This window comes from Thalassophryne amazonica, chromosome 3, assembly GCF_902500255.1.
Source record: "Thalassophryne amazonica chromosome 3, fThaAma1.1, whole genome shotgun sequence".
Classification (NCBI taxonomy): domain Eukaryota; kingdom Metazoa; phylum Chordata; class Actinopteri; order Batrachoidiformes; family Batrachoididae; genus Thalassophryne; species Thalassophryne amazonica.
Genome location: NC_047105.1, coordinates 62,501,845 through 62,525,632, shown reverse-complemented (window position 1 = coordinate 62,525,632; position 23,788 = coordinate 62,501,845). Strand labels below are relative to the sequence as shown.

General features: G+C 40.3%; 2 protein-coding genes, 1 long non-coding RNA gene and 1 other non-coding gene across 5 annotated transcripts in view; 3 read left to right on the top strand and 1 right to left on the bottom strand.

The window, feature by feature from the left end:
- Positions 1-992, top strand: part of bicd2 (bicaudal D homolog 2 (Drosophila)) — a 28,987-nt gene extending 27,995 nt beyond the window's left edge. Inside the window, exon 8 of the mRNA XM_034166493.1 lies at positions 201-992. Coding sequence (XP_034022384.1) covers positions 201-203 — 3 coding nt within the window. The 3' untranslated portion in view covers positions 204-992. The remainder of the gene's footprint in view (positions 1-200) is intronic.
- A 9,503-nt stretch (positions 993-10,495) lies between these two features.
- card19 (caspase recruitment domain family, member 19) lies at positions 10,496-15,458 on the top strand. 2 transcript variants are annotated; one of them, XM_034166490.1, is made up of 7 exons: positions 10,496-10,634; positions 10,990-11,129; positions 13,504-13,660; positions 14,464-14,526; positions 14,787-14,852; positions 14,984-15,102; positions 15,147-15,458. In XM_034166490.1, the coding sequence occupies exons 1-6, from the start codon at positions 10,511-10,513 to the stop codon at positions 15,091-15,093; spliced, it is 660 nt and encodes a 219-aa protein (XP_034022381.1). In that variant the 5' UTR covers positions 10,496-10,510; the 3' UTR covers positions 15,094-15,102; positions 15,147-15,458. The 2 variants fall into 2 exon arrangements, with proteins under 2 accessions (XP_034022381.1, XP_034022380.1); XM_034166489.1 differs by having other exon boundaries at positions 14,984-15,458.
- LOC117506851 lies at positions 11,531-23,671 on the bottom strand. Its single transcript, XR_004559564.1, has 3 exons — positions 21,012-23,671; positions 17,317-17,318; positions 11,531-11,542 (listed from the first exon to the last, which is right to left on the bottom strand). It is a non-coding gene; the product is annotated as an uncharacterized LOC117506851 (long non-coding RNA).
- LOC117508065 lies at positions 18,609-18,736 on the top strand. Its single transcript, XR_004559975.1, has one exon. It is a non-coding gene; the product is annotated as a U6atac minor spliceosomal RNA (small nuclear RNA).
- Positions 23,672-23,788: the final 117 nt, after the last annotated feature.

Sequence of the window (23,788 nt, the reverse complement as noted above, 5' to 3'; positions counted from 1 at the left end):
ATGTGCCAGAAGGCACATGGAAGATTTTAGCCTTGATTCAATCCATTTTCTTGCATTAAATTCTTATTTAAATGTTCTGTTCAACATAAAAAATTAACTTCACTTGCTATAGGAGGAATATATTCATTTATATGCACTGTATTGTTGGAATTTATTTAATGTCATTTTTCAGGGTTTTTTCTTCTCTTTCTCTCTTGCAGTAAATCTCAGAAGCCAAGTGTCCTTACAGCATTCCGTCAAAGTGACAGTTGCCAATCTACTGTGCTTTTGGTTTATTCAACTTTAAGTCATGATTCAACTACATATCATTATAGCACAAAAACATACCTAGTAGTATTTGTTTTCAAGTGCCAAAATAAGGACATATAAAATTCCATTAAGAGATGGTAGAAAATCCAACTCATCATCATCCAACCAGCAGCCATTCAGTCTTCCTGCAATGTGCACCACAATAAGTATTCATCCTGAGGAACAACCCAATGGTTGTGCTGATTTCTCATGGTCTGTGCTGGCCTGACTGAGCACTTTTTGGTTTACTCAGCTACTCTTGGATAATATTTTGTTTTCTCTATGTAACATGTAATGTAAGTGCATATTTACCCATCATGATTCACAGCAGTATTTCCAAATCATACACCCTATTTTTTCAATCAATGTTTATTCCAAAAAATGAAAACCAGAGGATAATGTAGTAATTACTTCAGAAGTGTAACTTCATGCCTTGTTTAAAATGAAACGGAAGAGACAAGGACAGTTGTTTTGGTGTCATTTTGCCTTTGACTTTATGTTAAGACCTTACAGTCAGAGGGGGTCTTTGCCACTGTCCTTAAAAGTAAATATTTGTAGTTACTGAAATGATAAATACGTGTTAAGTTGTTTTCACTATTTGACCCTGCGGTTTTGGAGCTAAGTGTCCACTAGATGTTCTGCAATCTGGTTCTTCCTGATGACATTGTTGGCCATAAAGATTCAAGCATGCTTGTTATGACTGAAAAAAAGAGTATTAATGCAAAGCATATTTAAATATTTCTAAGTTAAGGTCAGATGTTAATATTCAAAAGCTATATTCACTTAGGAGAGTTTTAAGTTTGATTGTTTCAATTCAGCATTTTTAAACTTTGAGTTTTAAACTTTCTGTGTGCAGTGTCATTTTGTGTTTATCCAAGTGCAGTTTGCAAAAAGGGCAAACAAATGTTTTTGATATATATATATATATATATATATATATATATATATATATATATATATATATATATATATATATATATATTTTACTTATTGTTGCTCACATTATTTGTCCTAATTGTTTTTTTCCTCTTATAACTATTTATTTGATACATTTCAGACTAGAGGATATCATTGTACTTTTTGTTCAAAGGGAGTGTTAAATTTGAAGAAAATGTTAACGTTAGCAGGTTTCTTGCTTTACATCTGCAGAGATCTCTGTTGTTTATGGATGCTGGGGTGGAAAAAATAAACAGTTTTGAGAAATCTGACTTTTGTTGTTCTTTCCCAGATGACTGCAGTGCCTCACCACCAGGTGTTTTTAATGTCACTTGACATCATCATATGGTGTCTGATGTCAGAGGTCTAAGAACAGCAGAAGTCAGTGCAGAAAATTTTAATGTCTCTAGTGCTTGAGATTTGCAGAGTGCATTTTAGACAATGACCTCTTTGACTGTGACGTTGAAAAATCGTCTGTGTTGGAAGTGGACGACTGTCTGCTGAGTGTATCTGCCGAGTTTGAATGAAATTGTTATTGTCTCAGACAGCAGTACATGGCTGTCCCTGATTTCACCTTGACCTTAGACCTATGACCTTGACATGATGTAGTGATAAGATGGTCCAATGAGGTTATCCAGAAAGATTCTCTAAAATTGTTCTGCGTTTTGAAGATAGACAATTCATACACTTGCACTGTGAAGCAGAAATAGGCTTTTAAAAATAAACATCCATACATCCAGTGATGTATTTGTTAGCAGGATATCTCAAAATCCCATGAATGATCATTGAATGAAATCACAAATATGTTAGAAATAACTTGGAAATATGATGAGGTCAAACAAAACTGGCTCTAAATTGTAAAAATTGTACTCTAGTGATTGCCCCAGGTTTAGAGTAGAACTTCACAATACAAGATGTTGACTACTGTAAATTCTGTGTTTTCAGGCTTTACTTTAATGATGGTTTATATTCATTTCTCTCTCATTACAACTAAAGGTGCACTGAGTGGTTCGGACAAATTTACGAAAGAGAATTGAAAAGTTAGTTAAATTTGTACAATTGTGAGTGATTCTCTATGAATGTATTTAATGTCCTTTAAAGCTACTAAATTGAGGCTTTTTGATGTAAAAGTTAGCTGTAAAGCTCCTGAAGTTCGTGGACGATACAACCCTCATCTCTGATGGGGACGAGTCTGCCTACAGACGGGAGATCGATCACCTGGTGTCCTGGTACAAACAGAACAATCTAGAGCTCAGTGCCCTCAAGACAGTGGAGATGGTTGTTGACTTCAGGAAGAACTCAGTCCTGGCCGACCCCATCGCCCTGTGTGACTCCCCAGTTGCCATTGTGGATTCCTTCCACTACCTGCGGATCACCATCACCCAAGACCTCAAGTGGGAGCTGAATGTCACCTCTCTTACCGAGAGCGCAACAGAGGATGTACTTTCTGCGGCAGCTAAGGAAGTTCAACCTGCCAAAAATGATGGTGAACTTCTACACTGCCATCACTGAGTCCATCATATCCTCCTCCATCACCGTCTGGTACGCTGCTGCCACTGCTAAGGACAGGAGCACAGTGCAGCGTATTGTCCACGCAGCAGAGAAGGTGATTGACTGCAATCTGCCATTCCTACAGGACCTGTACAGCTCCAGGGCACTGAGGTGGGCAAGGAAGTTTGGAGCTGACCCCTCTCGCCCAGGACACAAACTTGTTGTTACCCTCACCTCTGGCAGATGGTTGAGGTCCATCAGAAGTAAAACCCCAAGACATAAAAACAGCTTCTTTCTGTCCGCAGTTGGACTTATAAATAATGCCAGAGACCCCCATTTACTCCCCTTCCACAAAGTACAGACTCATCCCTAACTGTTCATCTGCATGCCTGCACAGCCCCATTCCACTATATCAATTTGACAGTAAACTTAGTTTTGCCCATTTGTCTATTTGACTCCTTAATTTTTTTTCCTTTTATTTTACTGTTTGTGCACCTATTACTTCTTACAGATACTTTATTTTATTGTTGTTTATGTACCAATGACAACAGATCAAATTCCTTGTATGTGAGAACTTACATGGCAATACATTTGATTCCGAAGTGAAAATATAAAGGTTACCATGACATTAAACCGTGTGTGTGTGTGTATATATATATATATATATATATATATATATATATATATATATATATATATATATATATAGGTGTTCTGCTGTATCTGTTAGCTGTTTGAACTGAGCTGTTTGAGTTCTTTGAATTAACAGTCTTTTTCAAGACTTTTTTACTTTTTTTTTTTTACTTTTTCACCGTGCTCCAACGCCTAAGGAAGACCTCTAACGGTCGAAGCATCGCGACGGAGCTCTTTTATCAGCTGGCCTTCATCAGCGTTGGCAGGCTAACTAGCTTGCTAACGCTTTCGTTTTTATTTTTGTTTTATTTTTTAGCACTGTTGTCGTGCTGCTCCACAGCTTGCCTAGTGGATTTTTATTTTATTTTAGCACTGTTGTCGTGTGTTACCTGTGCTGCTCCACAGCCTGTCCAGTGGATTTTTATTTTATTTTTTAGCACTGTTGTCGTGCGTTACCTGTGCTGCTCCACAGCCTGTCTAGTGGATTTTTATTTTATTTTAGCACTGTTGTCGTGTGTTACCTGTGCTGCTCCACAGCCTGTTCAGTGGATTTTTATTTTATTTTTTAGCACTGTTGTCGTGTGTTACCTGTGCTGCTCCACAGCCTGTTCAGTGGATTTTTATTTATTTTTTACCACTGTTGTCGTGTGTTACCTGTGCTGCTCCACAGCCTGTTCAGTGGATTTTTATTTTATTTTTTAGCACTGTTGTCATGTGTTACCTGTGCTGCTCCACAGCCTGTTCAGTGGATTTTTATTTTATTTTTTAGCACTGTTGTCATGTGTTACCTGTGCTGCTCCACAGCCTGTTCAGTGGATTTTTATTTTATTTTTTAGCACTGTTGTCGTGCGTTACCTGTGCTGCTCCACAGCCTGTTCAGTGGATTTTTATTTTATTTTAGCGCTGTTGTCGTGCGTTGCCTGTGCTGCTCCACAGCCTGTCCAGTGGATTTTTATTTTATTTTTAGCACTGTTGTCGTGTGTTACCTGCGCTGCTCCACAGCCTGTCCAGTGGATTTTTATTTTATTTTTTGGCACTGTTGTCGTGCGTTACCTGTGCTGCTCCACAGCCTGTCCAGTGGATTTTGATTTTATTTTTTGGCACTGTTGTCGTGCGTTACCTGTGCTGCTCCACAGCCTGTCCAGTGGATTTTGATTTTTATTTTATTTTTTTTTTAGCACTGTTGTCGTGTGTTACCTGTGCTGCTCCACAGCCTGTCTAGTGGATTTTTATTTTATTTTTTACCACTGTTGTCGTGTGTTACCTGTGCTGCTCCGCAGCCTGTCCAGTGGATTTTTATTTTATTATTATTTATTTATTTTATTTATTTATTTTTTTTTTAGCACTGTTGTCGTGCGTTACCTGTGCTGCTCCACAGCCTGTCCAGTGGATTTTTATTTTATTTTTTAACACTGTTGTCGTGCGTTACCTGTGCTGCTCCACAGCCTGTCCAGTGGATTTTTATTTTATTTTTTACCACTGTTGTCGTGTGTTACCTGTGCTGCTCCACAGCCTGTCCAGTGGATTTTGATTTTTATTTTTTTTTGGCGCTGTTGTCGTGCGTTACCTGTGCTGCTCCACAGCCTGTCTAGTGGATTTTTATTTTGTTTTAGCACTGTTGTCGTGCGTTGCCTGTGCTGCTCCACAGCCTGTCCAGTGGATTTTTATTTTATTTTTTACCACTGTTGTTGTGCGTTACCTGTGCTGCTCCACAGCCTGTCCAGTGGATTTTGATTTTTATTTTTTTGGCGCTGTTGTCGTGCGTTACCTGTGCTGCTCCACAGCCTGTCCAGTGGATTTTTATTTAGCGCTGTTGTCGTGCATTACCTGTGCTGCTCCACAGCCTGTCTAGTGGATTTTTATTTTGTTTTAGCACTGTTGTCGTGCGTTGCCTGTGCTGCTCCACAGCCTGTCCAGTGGATTTTTATTTTTATTTTATTTTTTAGCACTGTTGTGCGTTACCTGTGCTGCTCCACAGCCTGTCTAGTGGATTTTATTTTGTTTTAGCACTGTTGTCGTGCGTTACCTGTGCTGCTCCACAGCCTGTCCAGTGGATTTTGATTTAGCACTGTTGTCGTGCGTTACCTGTGCTGCTCCACAGCCTGTCCAGTGGATTTTTATTTTGTTTTAGCACTGTTGTCGTGCGTTGCCTGTGCTGCTCCACAGCCTGTCCAGTGGATTTTTATTTTTATTTTATTTTTTAGCACTGTTGTCGTGCGTTACCTGTGCTGCTCCACAGCCTGTCTAGTGGATTTTATTTTGTTTTAGCACTGTTGTCGTGCGTTGCCTGTGCTGCTCCACAGCCTGTCCTGTGGATTTTTATTTTTATTTTATTTTATTTTTTAGCACTGTTGTTGTGCGTTACCTGTGCTGCTCCACAGCCTGTCTAGTGGATTTTTATTTTATTTTAGCACTGTTGTCGTGCGTTACCTGTGCTGCTCCACAGCCTGTCTAGTGTCGGATTCCCTGTTTGGGAATCCGCTAGCTTAGCGTAGCTACTAGCTCTTAGCCGTTTTAGCATGGCGGCTTCTCCTGTCTCTCCCGTACTTTTCTGCTCTGGGTGTGAAATGTTTAGTTATTCCTCGACCTCTTTTAGCAGTAACGGTACTTGTAATAAGTGCAGCTTATTCGTAGCTTTGGAGGCCAGGCTGGGCGAATTGGAGGCTCGGCTCCGCACCGTGGAAAATTCTACAGCTAGCCAGGCCCCTGTAGTCGGTGCGGACCAAGGTAGCTTAGCCGCCGTTAGTTCCCCCCTGGCAGACCCCGTGCAGTCGGGAAGGCAGGCTGACTGGGTGACTGTGAGGAGGAAGCGTAGCCCTAAACAGAAGCCCCGTGTACACCGTCAACCCGTTCACATCTCTAACCGTTTTTCCCCACTCGACGATACACTCGCCGAGGATCAAACTCTGGTTATTGGCGACTCTGTTTTGAGAAATGTGAAGTTAGCGACACCAGCAACCATTGTCAATTGTCTTCCGGGGGCCAGAGCAGGCGACATCGAAGGACATTTGAAATTGCTGGCTAAGGCTAAGCGTAAATTTGGTAAGATTGTAATTCACGTCGGCAGTAATGACACTCGGTTACGCCAATCGGAGGTCACTAAAATTAACATTGAATCGGTGTGTAACTTTGCAAAAACAATGTCGGACTCTGTTGTTTTCTCTGGGCCCCTCCCCAATCAGACCGGGAGTGACATGTTTAGCCGCATGTTCTCCTTGAATTGCTGGCTGTCTGAGTGGTGTCCAAAAAATGAGGTGGGCTTCATTGATAATTGGCAAAGCTTCTGGGGAAAACCTGGTCTTGTTAGGAGAGACGGCATCCATCCCACTTTAGAGGGAGCAGCTCTCATTTCTAGAAATCTGGCCAATTTTTTGGGATCCTCCAAACTGTGACTGTCTAGCGTTGGGACCAGGAGGCAGAGCTGTGGTCTTATACACCTCTCTGCAGCTTCTCTCCCCCTGCCATCCCCCTATTACCCCATCCCCGTAGAGACGGTGCCTGCTCCCAGACCACCAATAACTAGCAAAAATCTATTTAAGCATAAAAATTCAAAAAGAAAAAATAATATAGCACTTTCAACTGCACCACAGACTAAAACAGTTAAATGTGGTCTATTAAACATTAGGTCTCTTTCTTCTAAGTCCCTGTTGGTAAATGATATAATAATTGATCAACGTATTGATTTATTCTGCCTAACAGAAACTTGGTTACAGCAGGATGAATATGTTAGTTTAAATGAGTCAACACCCCCGAGTCACACTAACTGTCAGAATGCTCGTAGCACGGGCCGGGGCGGAGGATTAGCAGCAATCTTCCATTCCAGCTTATTAATTAATCAAAAACCTAGACAGAGCTTTAATTCATTTGAAAGCTTGTCTCTTAGTCTTGTCCATCCAAATTGGAAGTCCCAAAAACCAGTTTTATTTGTTATTATCTATCATCCACCTGGTCGTTACTGTGAGTTTCTCTGTGAATTTTCAGACCTTTTGTCTGACTTAGTGCTTAGCTCAGATAAGATAATTATAGTGGGCGATTTTAACATCCACACAGATGCTGAGAATGACAGCCTCAACACTGCATTTAATCTATTATTAGACTCTATCGGCTTTGCTCAAAAAGTAAATGAGTCCACCCATCACTTTAATCATATTTTAGATCTTGTTCTGACTTATGGTATGGAAATAGAAGACTTAACAGTATTCCCTGAAAACTCCCTTTTGTCTGATCATTTTTTAATAACATTTACATTTACCCTGATGGACTACCCTGCAGTGGGGAATAAGTTTCATTACACTAGAAGTCTTTCAGAAAGCGCTGTAACTAGGTTTAAGGATATGATTCCTTCTTTATGTTCTCTAATGTCATATACCAACACAGAGCAGAGTAGCTGCCTAGACTCTGTAAGGGAGTTAGAGTATCTTGTCAATAGTTTTACATCCTCATTGAAGACAACTTTGGATGCTGTAGCTCCTCTGAAAAAGAGAGCTTTAAATCAGAAGTGTCTGACTCCGTGGTATAACTCACAAACTCGTAGCTTAAAGCTGATAACCCGTAAGTTGGAGAGGAAATGGCGTCTCACTAATTTAGAAGATCTTCACTTAGCCTGGAAAAAGAGTTTGTTGCTCTATAAGAAAGCCCTTCGTGAAGCTAGGACATCTTTCTACTCATCACTAATTGAAGAAAATAAGAACAACCCCAGGTTTCTTTTCAGCACTGTAGCCAGGCTGACAAAGAGTCAGAGCTCTATTGAGCTGAGTATTCCATTAACTTTAACTAGTAATGACTTCATGACTTTCTTTGCTAACAAAATTTTGACTATTAGAGAAAAAATTACTCATAACCATCCCAAAGATGTATCGTTATCTTTGGCTGCTTTCAGTGATGCCGGTATTTGGTTAGACTCTTTCTCTCCGATTGTTCTGTCTGAGTTATTTTCATTAGTTACTTCATCCAAACCATCAACATGCTTATTAGACCCCATTCCTGCCAGGCTGCTCAAGGAAGTCCTACCATTATTTAATGCTTCAATCTTAAATATGATCAATCTATCTTTGTTAGTTGGTTATGTACCACAGGCCTTTAAGGTGGCAGTAATTAAACCATTACTTAAAAAGCCATCACTTGACCCAGCTATCTTAGCTAATTATAGGCCAATCTCCAACCTTCCTTTTCTCTCAAAGATTCTTGAGAGGGTAGTTGTAAAACAGCTAACTGATCACCTGCAGAGGAATGGTCTATTTGAAGAGTTTCAGTCAGGTTTTAGAATTCATCATAGTACAGAAACAGCATTAGTGAAGGTTACAAATGATCTTCTTATGGCTTCGGACAGTGGACTTATCTCTGTGCTTGTTCTGTTGGACCTCAGTGCTGCTTTTGATACTGTTGACCATAAAATTTTATTACAGAGATTAGAGCATGTCATAGGTATTAAAGGCATTGCGCTGCGGTGGTTTGAATCATATTTGTCTAATAGATTACAGTTTGTTCATGTAAATGGGGAATCTTCTTCACAGACTAAAGTTAATTATGGAGTTCCACAAGGTTCTGTGCTAGGACCAATTTTATTCACTTTATACATGCTTCCCTTGGGCAGTATTATTAGACGGTATTGCTTAAATTTTCATTGTTACGCAGATGATACCCAGCTTTATCTATCCATGAAGCCAGAGGATACGCATCAATTAGCTAAACTGCAGGATTGTCTTACAGACATAAAGACATGGATGACCTCTAATTTCCTGCTTTTAAACTCAGATAAAACTGAAGTTATTGTACTTGGCCCCACAAATCTTAGAAGCATGGTGTCTAACCAGATCGTTACTCTGGATGGCATTTCCCTGATCTCTAGTAATACTGTGAGAAATCTTGGAGTTATTTTTGATCAGGATATGTCATTCAAAGCGCATATTAAACAAATATGTAGGACTGCCTTTTTGCATTTACGCAATATCTCTAAAATCAGAAAGCTCTTGTCTCAGAGTGATGCTGAAAAACTAATTCATGCATTTATTTCCTCTAGGCTGGACTATTGTAATTCATTATTATCAGGTTGTCCTAAAAGTTCCCTAAAAAGCCTTCAGTTGGTTCAGAATGCTGCAGCTAGAGTACTGACGGGGACTAGCAGGAGAGAGCATATCTCACCCGTGTTGGCCTCCCTTCATTGGCTTCCTGTTAATGCTAGAATAGAATTTAAAATTCTTCTTCTTACTTATAAGGTTTTGAATAATCAGGTCCCATCTTATCTTAGGGACCTCGTAGTACCATATTACCCCATTAGAGCGCTTCGCTCTCAGACTGCGGGCTTACTTGTAGTTCCTAGGGTTTGTAAGAGTAGAATGGGAGGCAGAGCCTTCAGCTTTCAGGCTCCTCTCCTGTGGAACCAGCTCCCAATTCAGATCAGGGAGACAGATACCCTCTCTACTTTTAAGATTAGGCTTAAAACTTTCCTTTTCGCTAAGGCTTATAGTTAGGGCTGGATCGGGTGACCCTGGACCATCCCTTGGTTATGTTGCTTTAGACGTAGACTGTGTTTCATAATTATTGTATGGCCTTGCCTTGCAATGTGGAGCGCCTTGGGGCAACTGTTTGTTGTGATTTGGTGCTATACAAGCAAAAAGTTGATTGATTGATTGATATATATATATATATATATATATATATGACTTCCATTTGAGGAGCAGCAGTTGACGTCACTCCCTGCTGGCGTGATGACATAAGGGGGCGTGTCTTTGAGCGTGCCAGCGTGCAGACATGCCTGAGACCCGCCTCCTCCGCTTGAAGCGGAAAGGAGGGAGGTTCAATCCGCCCGGCAGTGACGTCGCAGAGGAAACGGGGACGTTTATTTATTTATTTTGTTTTTCATGAACAGAATTTTATGCGACGAAAAATAAATATGCACTCTGTAGCATAGTCTGCATCTGTATGAGCCAATCAGAAGCGCTCGGTGCAAAGCTGTCTTCAGCTACTCGCGTTATTTCCAACCTAAACCAATGTTAAAAATTTTACATCTCGCATTCCCGGTAACAAGTTTACAAGCGTTTGGGGAACTTTACCTGTCAATTAACAGTCCAACTGTCCACGTTTTAACTCGATTGCAGGTTTCAGGCCGGCCCGTTTATCTCAAATGACCTGACCCGGAAGCAATACCCAAAGCGTGTCGGTCATGCGCACTCGCAACTACGAACTCGCTTATGGAGGAACTCGCTGCTGGCCACGCCTCCTTTCCACCCGAGCGGAGGAGGCGGGGCCAGGGCCGCCCACAGAGGACTGTGACGCTGTGATGGGAGGTTTGTGTCTTTCAGCATCGAGGCGCTTATTTTTTCTCATGTTAGCATTTTGGTTTACTTAAAACTCCATTTTATTTCCTGACCATGAGGGAATCACAATACTAACATGCTTTAGGGCTGATTCGTTTGTCTAAACTAACTGTTACGGGAGTTTAACAGAAGTTTCCTGACAGTTTGACAGGATGAAGAACATTAGCATGAAGTTTTCAGAACATTCCTCCTGCTATTTCTGTTTGCTCTTCCAGTAATAATGTCAGAGTTAATACTGGACGGCAGGGAAACATGATGAAGAAAACCAGTTTGTTGTAAAACGGTGTGCTGCTGGCCTGAGATCGACTGTCTGTCTGTTTTCCAGACAGTTTCCAGGACCAGCTGGTGGAGGACAGCGTCTTCCTGAAAGCTGACCACAGACTGGACACCGAGCTGGTGGACAAACTGATCCTGCAGCTCAACAGAATCTACCCACAGGTTCTCACAGACAAAGAGGCCACCAAGGCAAGCTCTCTTTCAGACTGCTTCTCTGGATAAATATGTCAAGAACCCTGGTAGACTTCTTTTTCCATGTAGAAGAAGTAAGTCCTCTCCAGGTCCATCTGGCTGCTGCCCATGTTCCTCACAATTTGTAAGCAGCAAGAACTTTTGAATTGGACCTGGGCTGTGGACCTGAATTATGCTACTACAGAAGACTCCTGGAAGTGCAAAAAGCTGTGGTTCGGAATTATTGTTTAAATTTCCAAACTTTTTTTTATATTTTCCACAAATTTCAAATCCTAATCCTAGAAATGTGGACAAGTAGGCCAGCGCCTTGATTAGGTTCTGCATAATTGCATGTGACCACATTTTTGAGAGTCGCACAGGGAGTTCCCTGTGATTCTCGTTGCTATTGGCTGTTGGAGGGATATCCTGATCTAGTTTTAGGTCGATGACGTAGAAGAATTACCCAGCTCCCACCTCATGTTCAAATTTTCATCACAGGCAGTTGTAGAGAGATGTTACCTGATTTCTTGTTTTTGCTTCATCAAGTCACTTAAATTGTACCAGAAGGAAGAATAGGGATTAAAAATCAATGTATAGGGAATAAAGAGTAAGTATTTCTCTTCATTTTTACTGAATTTCAGAAGGATTAGCCATTTCACAAAGAATCTGGTCTGTCACCAAAATCCAGTGACTGCCAGTGTTGAGATGATATACCGTTTAAAATGAAGGAGAGGTGGTAATCCTTCATTCCTGAAAATTTCATGGAGATATCTTGGATATTAAGGAAGTTATGAGAAAAAATATGAAAGAACAAGTCCAACTCGGTCACAAAGGCCTTGTTTCATCTATTCATTAAGGCCAGGAAAATGAGCTCAATTCCCAGCACAGAAACGCCCATAACTTACTTAATACTTAAGATAATCACATGATTTTGGTGTCATTTTAAAGGGTTTTTTGTGTTCTTTCTGAATTCACCGTTAGATTTTATATTGGTATGGGATAGAATTTTTATACACGTCCCACTAATCCCAGTCCATTTAAGATGAAATAATTTTGTAAGGTTGCTTGGCAGGTGAGACATCTGGTTTAGAGCCTTTTTCTGGGTTTGTCCTGGTTTGCATACTCTGCAGAACACTTATCCCTAAATTCTATAGCATGAAAAGGGATGGTTCCCTGTGGTTCTTCCTGGACATGATGGCATTTCCGGTTGCTTCCCAAGTCATGGCTGGTAGCTGCTTACAGCTGGGTGGTTTGGGAAAATGCAGATCAAGTGTCTTGTCCAAAGACATAAACAGACAACCTGAAGCATAAACCAGGAATCAAACCCTGGCCTGTATTTCTGTGAATGCTCTCAGTTGTCCAGGTGGTTTCCACAGTAGAGAAGCTTGAATCTTCGACTGGACTGGGTTGCTTGATGCGAGGATGTTTCGCTTCTAATCGTCGAAGCTTCCTCAGCTAAATTTCTTGCTCTGGTAGCCTCACTTCTGTCTTGACTCTTGTAGAGAAGAAACAAGAGTCAAGACAGAAGTGAGGCTACCAGAGCAAGAAATTTAGCTGAGGAAGCTTCGACGATTAGAAGCGAAACATCCTCGCATCAAGCAACCCAGCCCAGTCGAAGATTCAAGCTTCTCTACCTGGCCTGTATGTTGGTAGGCCAGCTCCTATCCCAGAGAACCACCTGCTTTGGGCATATGTTATCACCTCATGTCAATCGCAGACCCCTGAACTGAATTAAATCCTGGCAAACTTTGTGAATCAGTAAATATATTGTTGACCAAAGAATTGAGATATTGCAATGAAACTTGTAATTTACACTTATACTGATTAATATAAACAACAGAAAGATCAAATAATGAAAATAATCATGAAGTGCAGCCTGCAGACAAGACTAGTTTCAGCCCAGAGAGAACACAAATACATTTAGCTACTGAGAATTTACATTTAGATAACAACAACAACAAAAATTAAAACCTAAAATAATTTCTCTTCTGGGCGGCACAGTGGATTAGTGGTTAGCAATGTTGCCTCACAGCGAGAATCTCCTGGGATTGCTTCGCTCCTTGTTCTTTCTGTGTGTCGTTTGTATGTTCTTTTCGTGTTCGTGTGGGTTCCCTCAGTGTTCTCTGGTTTCCTCCCTCTTCTAAAGACATGCATGTTAGGTAAATTGGTGACTTGAAATTGACTCTAGGTGTGAATGTGATTGTTTGCTTGTATGTGGCCCTATGATAGACTGGTGTCCTATCCAGGGCGTACGTCACTTCTCGCCCCATGACTGCTGACATAAGCTCCAGCAAACAACCCCCCCCCCCCCCCCCCCCCCCCCCCCCGGTGACCCTTGATTGGAGTAAATGGGTATAGAAAATGAATGACTGAATTTTTTCTTCTTTTCCAGTTCCGAAACTTGGATGTACCCACTAGTGTTCGTCTGGGAGAACTCCTGACACACCTACAGGAGAAAGGCGAGGAGGCGTGTAGAGAGTTTTACAGAGCTCTCCATCTGCACATAGAAGAGGTGTACTACAGTTTACCCACTCGACTCCGCCTCCGAGGTTAGTCCTGTCAGAAAGCTACTGTCTATGTCCCACAGCGGTTGGTAAACAAACACGCTCATTTGAGAGTATTCTTGTTTTACGGCATCAAATCAAAATAAAAAAATTGGAATTCATGTGTTTTAAATTTCAAAGTGAGAACGTATCTCACATCAAGATGTAAATTAAATTAAAAATATATAATCCTTGGATTGACGCACTCCCTTTAATTGATGATTCAGTTGTGCTCCCACAACTCAGTCATCAATTTTACAACCACTTGGCTTCAGACAACTCTGGGATAGATGCAGCTAAATCACAAATTACAAAATGTTGCTGTTGTTGAGTTACTGTATTAGCCTGAATATAAGACTTTTTACTCCCAGCAAATGTATCTGAAAATTCTGGTGTTTTTTGTGCTGCTGAAACTGCATCACAACATATTTTATCTTAATAAAGAGATTAGCAGATTCACACCACATGGTGTGCTGTTTATTTTCGTCTTTGTCATTATCAAAACTGACTACACTGCAGAGTCCATGCATGTTACTTTACAACTGCTTGTTAGTGTCTAAGCACCCAGCGATAGCGTGGGGCTCATCTATAATCAGGGTTGTCTTATATGCAGGTAAATATGGTAAAGCTTTAAAAATGCAGCGTCACACAATCATAAATTTTGTCTGAGTTTTTTTTTTTTTTTAAGTCTCCAATAAATTACCATCTAAAGTCTCAACAGGCTCAGGATTTGTAAATGGGGCTGTAGAATCAGTGAAACAGTCTGATGTACACCCCATCCAATAACAACAAACTTACTCTGTCATCAGATTCATCAGACCCACTCACACAGCCACGTGCCTACAAACAGAGATGCCCTCTAAATGATAGAGGTAAGTTGAGAATGTAAAAACAAACACTCTATGCAGGTTTTGGTGTATTAGTTTTCTAAATGAATGGAAATATAGTCAGAAATGTATGTGGATTTACATTAATAGGCCCTTGAATAGTTTCTACTGTGCACAGTAATGTGCTTGGCAATAACACCATAAACTAGTACTACTTTATGGACAAATTCAAAGATCACATGTGTTAAACAGTTATTATGAATAGAATTACTAACATCATTTGTTTTTTTTTGTTTTTTTTGGAGGTTCCGTGTTCTTTTTGGGCTGTCTCAGTTTGGCAGTGGGAATGGCTTTACTCTGTTACTACGCAGGTCAGCATCATTCGCCCACACTGGCCATTACTATGGCTGTGCAGTATTAATGCCTAGTTAATGTATATTACCTGTTAGAAATCTGTGGAATGTGTTTGTCCAGTGTTTCTAAGAGGCTGTTTGTTCTGTAGAAGCTGGCTTGACGGGAGGCAGCCGGACCCTCGGCGTGGCTGCTCTGGGTTTGAAAAGAAAAGCTGAAGAGGTTCTTATATGGTACACTGAAGAAAGCCTCCTGAAATAATGGACGAGTCCTTCACATCAGCAGTGCTGCTGTTCAGACTGCTGCACGTACACCGAACCACAGCACACTGTCTCTGTGAAAGGGCCCAACACTAATTTTGTAAATGGATGTTCTTTTTTTGTGATTTGTTCAAGAGAAACATTTGGTGCTTTGTCCCCCCCCGACATGTTTAAGGATGTCTATAAAAAATTAACACTTAATCCTAAAATCAAAAACATGTGGATTAAACAACTTGTTTGCACTACAAACAAATATGCACATCATATGCTTTTCCACCCTGAGTTTTAAAAATGTTTGGAAATAATTGCAAATTAACCAGTCTTGTATAATCAGAATATTTAATAAAATACCTAGCTTTCAGGAAAGCCTAGACATGTACCCTTTTAAAATGCAGTCAGTGAATGAATTAATCCATCCCATCCTGTTTATTAACACAACTCAAAAACTGTGAATGCTGTCATCTTGGAAGTGCCAAATTAATGCTGCATAATCTGAAAATGGACAAAACAGGAGCCCGTGCTGTGATAAAGTATCTGCAAAAAAAAACAAGGTAAGACACCCAAGACAATTCACAAAGACCATGTCAGTACACTCTGTGACAACTCCCCTTCTGAATCCACCATAAAAAGATGGATTGTTTAGTTTCAGTTTGAGTTCAGTTACTGTTGGATTCAGGCGGGGCACAGACAGACAGCACAGCAGCTGACCCAGGTGGAGACTTCCAAAAGCATCAACTACCAATGAACGAGTGGATGATATTCTAGGTTTCGGTGGTGTGAATCCACTGTGACCTATCTGGAGTAATACAACCCCTGGCAAAAATTATGGAATCACCGGCCTCAGAGGATGTTCATTCAGTTGTTTAATTTTGTAGAAAAAAAGCAGATCACAGACATGACACAAAACTAAAGTCATTTCAAATGGCAACTTTCTGGCTTTAAGAAACACTATAAGAAATCAAGAAAAAAAGATTGTGGCAGTCAGTAACGGTTACTTTTTTAGACCAAGCAGAGGAAAAAAATATGGAATCACTCAATTCTGAGGAAAAAATTATGGAATCACCCTGTAAATTTTCATCCCCAAAACTAACATCTGCATCATATCAGATCTGCTCGTTAGTCTGTATCTAAAAAGGAGTGATCACACCTTGGAGAGCTGTTGTACCAAGTGGACTGACATGAATCATGGCGCCAACACGAGAGATGTCAATTGAAACAAAGGAGAGGATTATCAAACTCTTAAAAGAGGGTAAATCATCACGCAATGTTGCAAAAGATGTTGGTTGTTCACAGTCAGCTGTGTCTAAACTCTGGACCAAATACAAACAACATGGGAAGGTTGTTAAAGGCAAACATACTGGTAGACCAAGGAAGACATCAAAGCGTCAAGACAGAAAACTTAAAGCAATATGTCTCAAAAATCGAAAAATGTACAACAAAACAAATGAGGAACGAATGGGAGGAAACTGGAGTCAACGTCTGTGACCGAACTGTAAGAAACCGCCTAAAGGAAATGGGATTTACATACAGAAAAGCTAAACGAAAGGCATCATTAACACCTAAACAGAAAAAAACAAGGTTACAATGGGCTAAGGAAAAGCAATTGTGGACTGTGGATGACTGGATGAAAGTCATATTCAGTGATGAATCTCGAATCTGCATTGGGCAAGGTGATGATGCTGGAACTTGTTTGGTGCCTTTCCAATGAGATTTATAAAGATGACTGCCTGAAGAGAACATGTAAATTTCCACAGTCATTGATGATATGGGGCTGCATGTCAGGTAAAGGCACTGGGGAGATGGCTGTCATTACATCATCAATAAATGCACAAGTTTATGTTGATATTTTGGACAATTGAAAGGATGTTTGGGGATGATGAAATCATTTTTCAAGATGATAATGCATCTTGCCATAGAGCAAAAACTGCAAAAACATTCCTTGCAAAAAGACACATAGGGTCAATGTCAATGAGCAGATCTGATTTGATGCAGGTGTTAATTTGGGGGATGAAAATTTACAGGGTGATTCCATAATTTTTTCCTCAGAATTGAGTGATTCCATATTTTTTTCCTCTGCTTGGTCTGAAAAAGTAACCGTTACTGACTGCCACAATCTTTTTTTCTTGATTTCTTATAGTGTTTCTTAAAGCCAGAAAGTTGCCATTTGAAATGACTTTAGTTTTGTGTCATGTCTGTGATCTGCTTTTTTTCTACAAAATTAAACAACTGAATGAACATCCTCTGAGGCCGGTGATTCCATAATTTTTGCCAGGGGTTGTATATAGAAAATCAACATGTAAATGAATTGTTACTAAAGGAAAGACATAAAGCTTGGACAACCTTTGAAAATAGTATATAAACTGTTTCAATTATATTGTTACAAATATGTTCCAATTTTTTTCCATAAAAATAATATAATAATCATGCTGGAGAGATTACAGCTACGTATTAGCTGGCTTAGGCAGTGGATAGGAATGTGTCTGCTGCCACCATGACGCAGAGTGGGTTAAGTGGCAGAAAATGATTATACTGAAACTTTTGTGATCCTCATATAACAGTTAAAAAAAAAACCTACACAATTACAATAAAACACCAATACAAAACGTATGTAAAATGGAAAACATATAACACCTGTTCTTGGAACCTTATATGTAGACAGGTGTGTGTCTTTCCAAATCATCTACACTCAACTGAATTTACCCCACGTGCACGTCAATTAAGATGAAGAAACATCTCAAGGATTATCAGTGGAAACAGGATGCACCTGAGCTCAGTTTGAGCTTCATGGCAACGGCTGTGAATACTTGTACATTTAATTTCTTCGTTTTTATTTTTACTAAATTTGCGAAAATTACACAAAAAAAATTCATGTCGGAGCGTTTTGAGTAGAATTTATATGTGTGTGTGTGTGTAATGAACTGAACTTTTAGTGATGACATGGATACGTATCATTAATGGTATGATTTAATTTTTAGATAACAGGGCAAAGGTACTTAATTCTGAGATTACACAACGGTTGATGAAGAATTCACTCCAAGAAACCCATAAATAGGATTTCGATTTAGTTACATTACCTGTAGTAGAACATGACCGCCATCTTCTGGCCAGAAAGTGTGATAACGTTATCGTTTTGTGTTGTACTTTCATTCCTTTTTGAAACCGATTATTTTCTACACTTAGACAAGTGATAAAGAAATAACCTGATACAAAAGTCAAGTTGTTCTCAACATCAGATCAAACTACAGTGAGTCTTGCCTGCGATTACATAGTTGGTCCAACCAATCACTTTCCGTCCCACGAGTGCAGTGCATTGTGGGTAAAATTTGGGATACCGATTATTTGACCGCTTGGTTCAGTAATCTTTGACTTTAAGTGTAATCGCTACTCCGTTGAGAATTAAACCAGTAGTAACCTTGTAAAGTAGCATAGTTTTAATAAATCTGAAAGTGACACCATCCGTTAGACACCTGCGCTTCGGTTCGTCGTTATAAAGGCAGACGTCCGGTTGGTGTAGTTGTGTTGTATGAAAGGAGAGAAGGTTAGCACTCCCCTTGACAAGGATGGAAGTGGCCCCTGTGGCCTGCAACACATATACGGTTAAGGCACTGCCACCTACTTCGTGGCATCTCTAACCAAGTTTTTTTTTTTCTTCTCCTTTCCTACTATGACACTGCAGAAAGTCTGTCTGACCAGCAGGTGTCTCAGATGAAGCTTTTGCCCAGTTTCCTTCCCTGGAAAGGTTTGTGCAGAATTGCCCTTCAGCGCTTCCTCTTTGTTTCCTGTTTAGCAGCTGGCCTGTAGCACGGAGCTTGTTGAATACATACAAAGTGGACATTACTGAATATTTAACCTATGCCAAAGTATTCAAATCCCACTGTTCAAAAGTAAATTCCTAAAGTATTAAATGCATGTCAGTTACAGTGAAGACATTGTATTGTTATAGTGTAGATATCGAGTTTTCGTGTAACTTTATTGAAATTTACCCTCAGGGTGTTTTTTCCTGCAACTTTTTTTTTTTTTTTGCATTTTCAGGCTTTCTGAAAAAAAATCCAAATGTGACAAAAGAAAAAGTACTCAAGCTTCAACTTGTTTAAAGGAAATACAGAAAATACTGGAAGAACACATGAGTGTGTTTCTGTCGCGTAATTAGTCTACAGTGGCGGCGCCAGGAAATTTTTGTTGGGGGAGCTGAGGGGGGGCTGGGGTAAAAGTTGGAGGGGCTCCACAAAATGTCACTGAAATGAACAATATATAGTAAATTGCTTTATACAAGGTCTGTCCATAAAGTATCGTACCTTTTTTTTTTTTTTTTTTAAACTATATGGATTTGATTCATATGTTTTCACGTCAGACAAGCTTGAACCCTTGTGCGCATGTGTGAATTTTTCCACGCCTGTCCAGCTCTCCACAATTTCACTGATATTTACTGGACTGGTAAGCATTGAAAGCCGAGATAGACATGTCCAAACTTGTCCTCTGACACGCCGAAATGGAGGTGTTCCTTTGTCTCGCTTCCAAAGCGAATCGGTCGTGACTTTCCATGACAAAATCTCTTGTTAAAAGTGAAATCTGCCGGAAAATGGCTGATGTCCAGCTCTTGTGATAACCAGAGAAAGAGCACACTACGGTCTCGTATCCACAGAGCCATCCGTTTAGAAATGGTCCGGTGGCTTGTGCCGCGTCGTCGCAGCTCGGAGCGCGGCGCGCTGAGCGTCCTTAAAGGGGTCCTTAAAGCTGTACTAACAGCCCTTATTCTCTGTGAAGCCCGTAAAATTTTCACCGAAAGCCAGATACATTTTTCAAATGGTTTCCAGGTGCCAGTCTCTAACAGCTTCTGAAAAAATTCTGATGGAAAAAAACCCCAAATCATTCTGCCATTTCCAGACAATGAAAATCCGATGACGGGGTGGGACCACTCCTTCCACAAGGCGTGCTCACAGGCGAATGACGTCACCGACAGGCGTGGAAAAACTCACGCATGTGCACGAGGGTTCAAGCTTGTCTGACGTGAAAACATATGAATCAAATCCATATAGTTTTAAAAAAAATAATAAAAAGGTACGATACTTTATGGACAGACCCTGTAGATACCAAGGTATATGTTTTAGTCACCCGTGCTCCTCTAAAATGTGGTATCAATGCACACACACATCACTTAGAATGATTGCCGAATAACGATATACATCAGGGGTGGCCATGTTCGGCCCTCGAGAGCCACCTTCCTGACACTCTTAGTTGTCTCTCTGCTCCAACACACCTGAATCCAGTGAAAGGCTCATTAAAAGTCTGCTAATGAGTCTTTCATTGGAAAATTCTGTTTGTGAAGGGTGATTCAGCATTGGTGGATCACCGAACACACACATTCATCACTTTGCTCAGTTACGCAATATTGAGACATTCTCAGCGCAAAACTGCAGTTGAGATCCACGAATATGTCAGTTGCTATTCACATTATTGGCAGAATTATTGGGGGGAGGCTGAGGGGGCTTGGCTTATTATTGGGGGGGCTTAAGCATGTCAACATGTCAACATTTTATATAACACCATTATATTTAAGAATCAGATGATTTGAGATGAGCTGCAGTTCTTCAGTTTGACATGTTTCAGTGCTTCTTGTCAAACACTTTCATTTTCTGCTTGCCACCTTTGTCTCTTTGCAGTAAATAGGTAATGTATAATAAACACACCAAGTGACTTTTTGTCATTTTAATTACAAATTCTGTATCAAATGCATTCACAGTATGGTATACAAAATCATATAGTGTATACTGATAAAAATTGGTCCTTAAAATGCAATGATAAAGCACAAAAGAGAACATTTTAGTATGCAAACATTTTATAATTATTAATATATACAAATCAGTTTGAAGGATACTTCAGTTTGTACGGCACAGAAAAAACAAAGGTCCACCTGAGGACTGTATATAAAATTGTAAATAGTCTTCATCTATCCATCCATCTGTTCCATAATAAAGCCACTACTGCTATTTAACACTTTGTGCAAAAGTAGAGAAAAGTTGTTGCACTCAGTATTGTGATTTTCATTGTCAATCATTAGCCTGGCAAGGAGGAACAACATTTGCAGATCTCAATGTGCAAACAGCAAAAACAAAGAGTGCTTTGGAATCAGACTGATTAAGCCGTGGAGGTTAAAAAAGAACAATATGTCAGACTTATGCACTACAAAACAATGCATGAGGAATTCTGAAATATATATAAATAATAAAATCTTCATTAGAATAGCTCAAGAGAAATAAAACCACAATAATTTTTGAGCCCCAAGTAGTTGGTTTGGTTGCTGTCAAATAAAAAATTTCAAGTACATCCATTTTCTACAAAGGTCACGGGGGACTGGAGCCTATCCCAGTAGTCATAGAGCCTGAGGCGGGGTATACCCTAGACAGGACACCAGTCTGTCGCAGGGCTCAAGTAGATACATCCAAGTTATTAATTAGATACATGCATGTACTAATATCCATGTCTACAATAATGTTTCTAGATGATTTTCATGGAGTTGTTGCGATAAGGCCATAGCTGTGTTTGACAGTATTCTTGATCACTAACTGCTTAACTGGTAATGCCACTGAATGTCTTTCTGGTATCCACATCTGTCTAACAACTACTTATAAATGATGTCTTATTTTTATTTTTTTGGGGTGGGGGGTCAATAGTACTAGAGTGAGGTGTTAGTAGAACTGGATTTTTTGATACAGCTAACTTTGGTGGTGTACAATACCCACACGGCGTCCGTCTTCATTTGTAGTTTATGAGTAAACAATTTATTTGCATCAAAAACCTGAGCATGATAATTATAACAAACAACAAATGCTTAAAATAAAATAAAATAAAAAACAGGCCACTGTTGTGATTGACGTAGCAAAAGCAAGGGAATCAGAAACGTCTCAAACAAACAGATTAAACTTTTCATTTCTTATACAGCAGGCTGTTAACTTGATCCTCACGACAGGTTTGGGTTTGTCTTCTTGCCTCAGAGAGTACAGGTGCACATCTGAAGCAATGTCGGCAGTTGTCCACCAGGCCCTCAGCCCCCTGGAGAGCAGGGACACGTGCCAGGTTTCTCTTCCTGGACTTCAGTTCAGCCTTTAATATGATCATCCCACAGACCCTTATTAACAAGCTGGTACTACTAGGGCTTAGACCATCACTGCGCAACTGGGTCCTGGACTTTCTGGCCAACAGGCCGCAGTCCGTGACGAACCATGAACACTCATCTTCATCCCCCATCCTGAACACCGGCTGCCCTCAGGGATGTGTCCTGAGAACCCCTGAGATGGCTGTGGTGGGACTAGTCTCCCACAATGATGAGGCATTTGCCGACAGGAGGTTCAACATCTGGAGGTGTGGTGCAGAGCCAACAATCTCTGCATAAATTTGATGAAGACGATGGAAGTGATTGTGGACTTTAGGAGGAGTAACGCACAGCTATACCTGGGTCTGCACATCACTGACAACCTCACCTGGTCCAACAATATAGCCAACTTCCTATAAAATGCCTACCAATGCCTCTACTTTCTGAGGAAGCTGAAATATGCTGGACTTGTCTCCCCTGCTTTGGTCTCCTTCTACATGTGTGGCCTGTCCTGACCCAGTCCATCACTGCGTGGTATGCACTGCTCTGCAGTGGACAGGAAGGCTCTGCAGCGCGTGGTGAAACCTGCACAGAGGATCATCGGGTGTAACCTTCCTTTCATCAGTGACATTTACATCAGCTGCTGCAGGAGCAGGGCCTCCAGTATTATGAAGGACCCCACTCACCTCGCCCATGGACTGTTTGTCCTTCTGCCTTCAGGGAGAGGGCTGTGCAGAGTCAAGGCCAGAACATCCCATCTGTATGTCGAGCTTCTTTCCTGAAGCTATCAGACTGATGAACAAAACTTCACACACCTAATGCAACACTGCTAAACGGGGCTGAGTGCAATATTGGTCACAATTCACTATTTGCAGTTATATATAAATACAGTTTTGCTCAAAAGGTTTACATACCCTGGCAGAATTTTTTTTATGTTTTTGGCCATTTTCCAGAGAATATGAATGATAACGCAAAAATGTTTGTCTCACTCATGGTTGCTGCCATTTATTGTCAAACAACTGTGGTTTCTCTTTTTAAATCAAAATTACAACAGAAACAAACCAAATGTCCCTGACCTAAAGTTTACATACCCTGGTTATTTTGGCCTGATAACAAGCACAGAAGTTGACACAAACAGCTTTGAATGGCTGCTAAACCTGTAATCTGTTTCCTTGTAATCAGTGTGTATATAAAAGGTCAGTGAGTTTCTGGGTTCCTGACAGACCCTTGCATCTTTCATCCAGTGCTGCACTGACGTTTCTGGTTTCTGAGTCACAGGGAAAGCAAAAGAATTGTCAAAGGAAAGGTAATTGAACTGTATAAAACAGGAAAGGGATATAAAGAAATAACCAAGGTGCTGAGAATGCCAATTAGCAGTGTTCAAACTCTTAATTAAGAAGTAGAAAATGAGGGATTCTGTTGGAACCAAACTATGGTCAGGTAGACCAACAAACATTTCAGTTTGACAATAAGTTGCTTCACACAACCACTGACCATGACTGAATAAAGGTTTTTTTGTTATCATTCATATTCTATAGCTATCTATCTAATGTGTGTGTGTGTGTGTGTGTGTGTATATATATATATATATATATATATATATATA

What these genes read in the sequence shown, in the direction of transcription:
- card19 (XM_034166490.1), top strand. Translation starts at nt 10,511, where the DNA reads ATGCGCACTCGCAACTACGAACTCGCTTATGGAGGAACTCGCTGCTGG. An exon ending in CAGACAAAGAGGCCACCAAG is followed by an intron (nt 11,130 to 13,503) that starts GCAAGCTCTCTT and finishes CTTCTTTTCCAG; the next exon opens with TTCCGAAACTTGGATGTACC. An exon ending in CACTCGACTCCGCCTCCGAG is followed by an intron (nt 13,661 to 14,463) that starts GTTAGTCCTGTC and finishes CTCTGTCATCAG; the next exon opens with ATTCATCAGACCCACTCACA.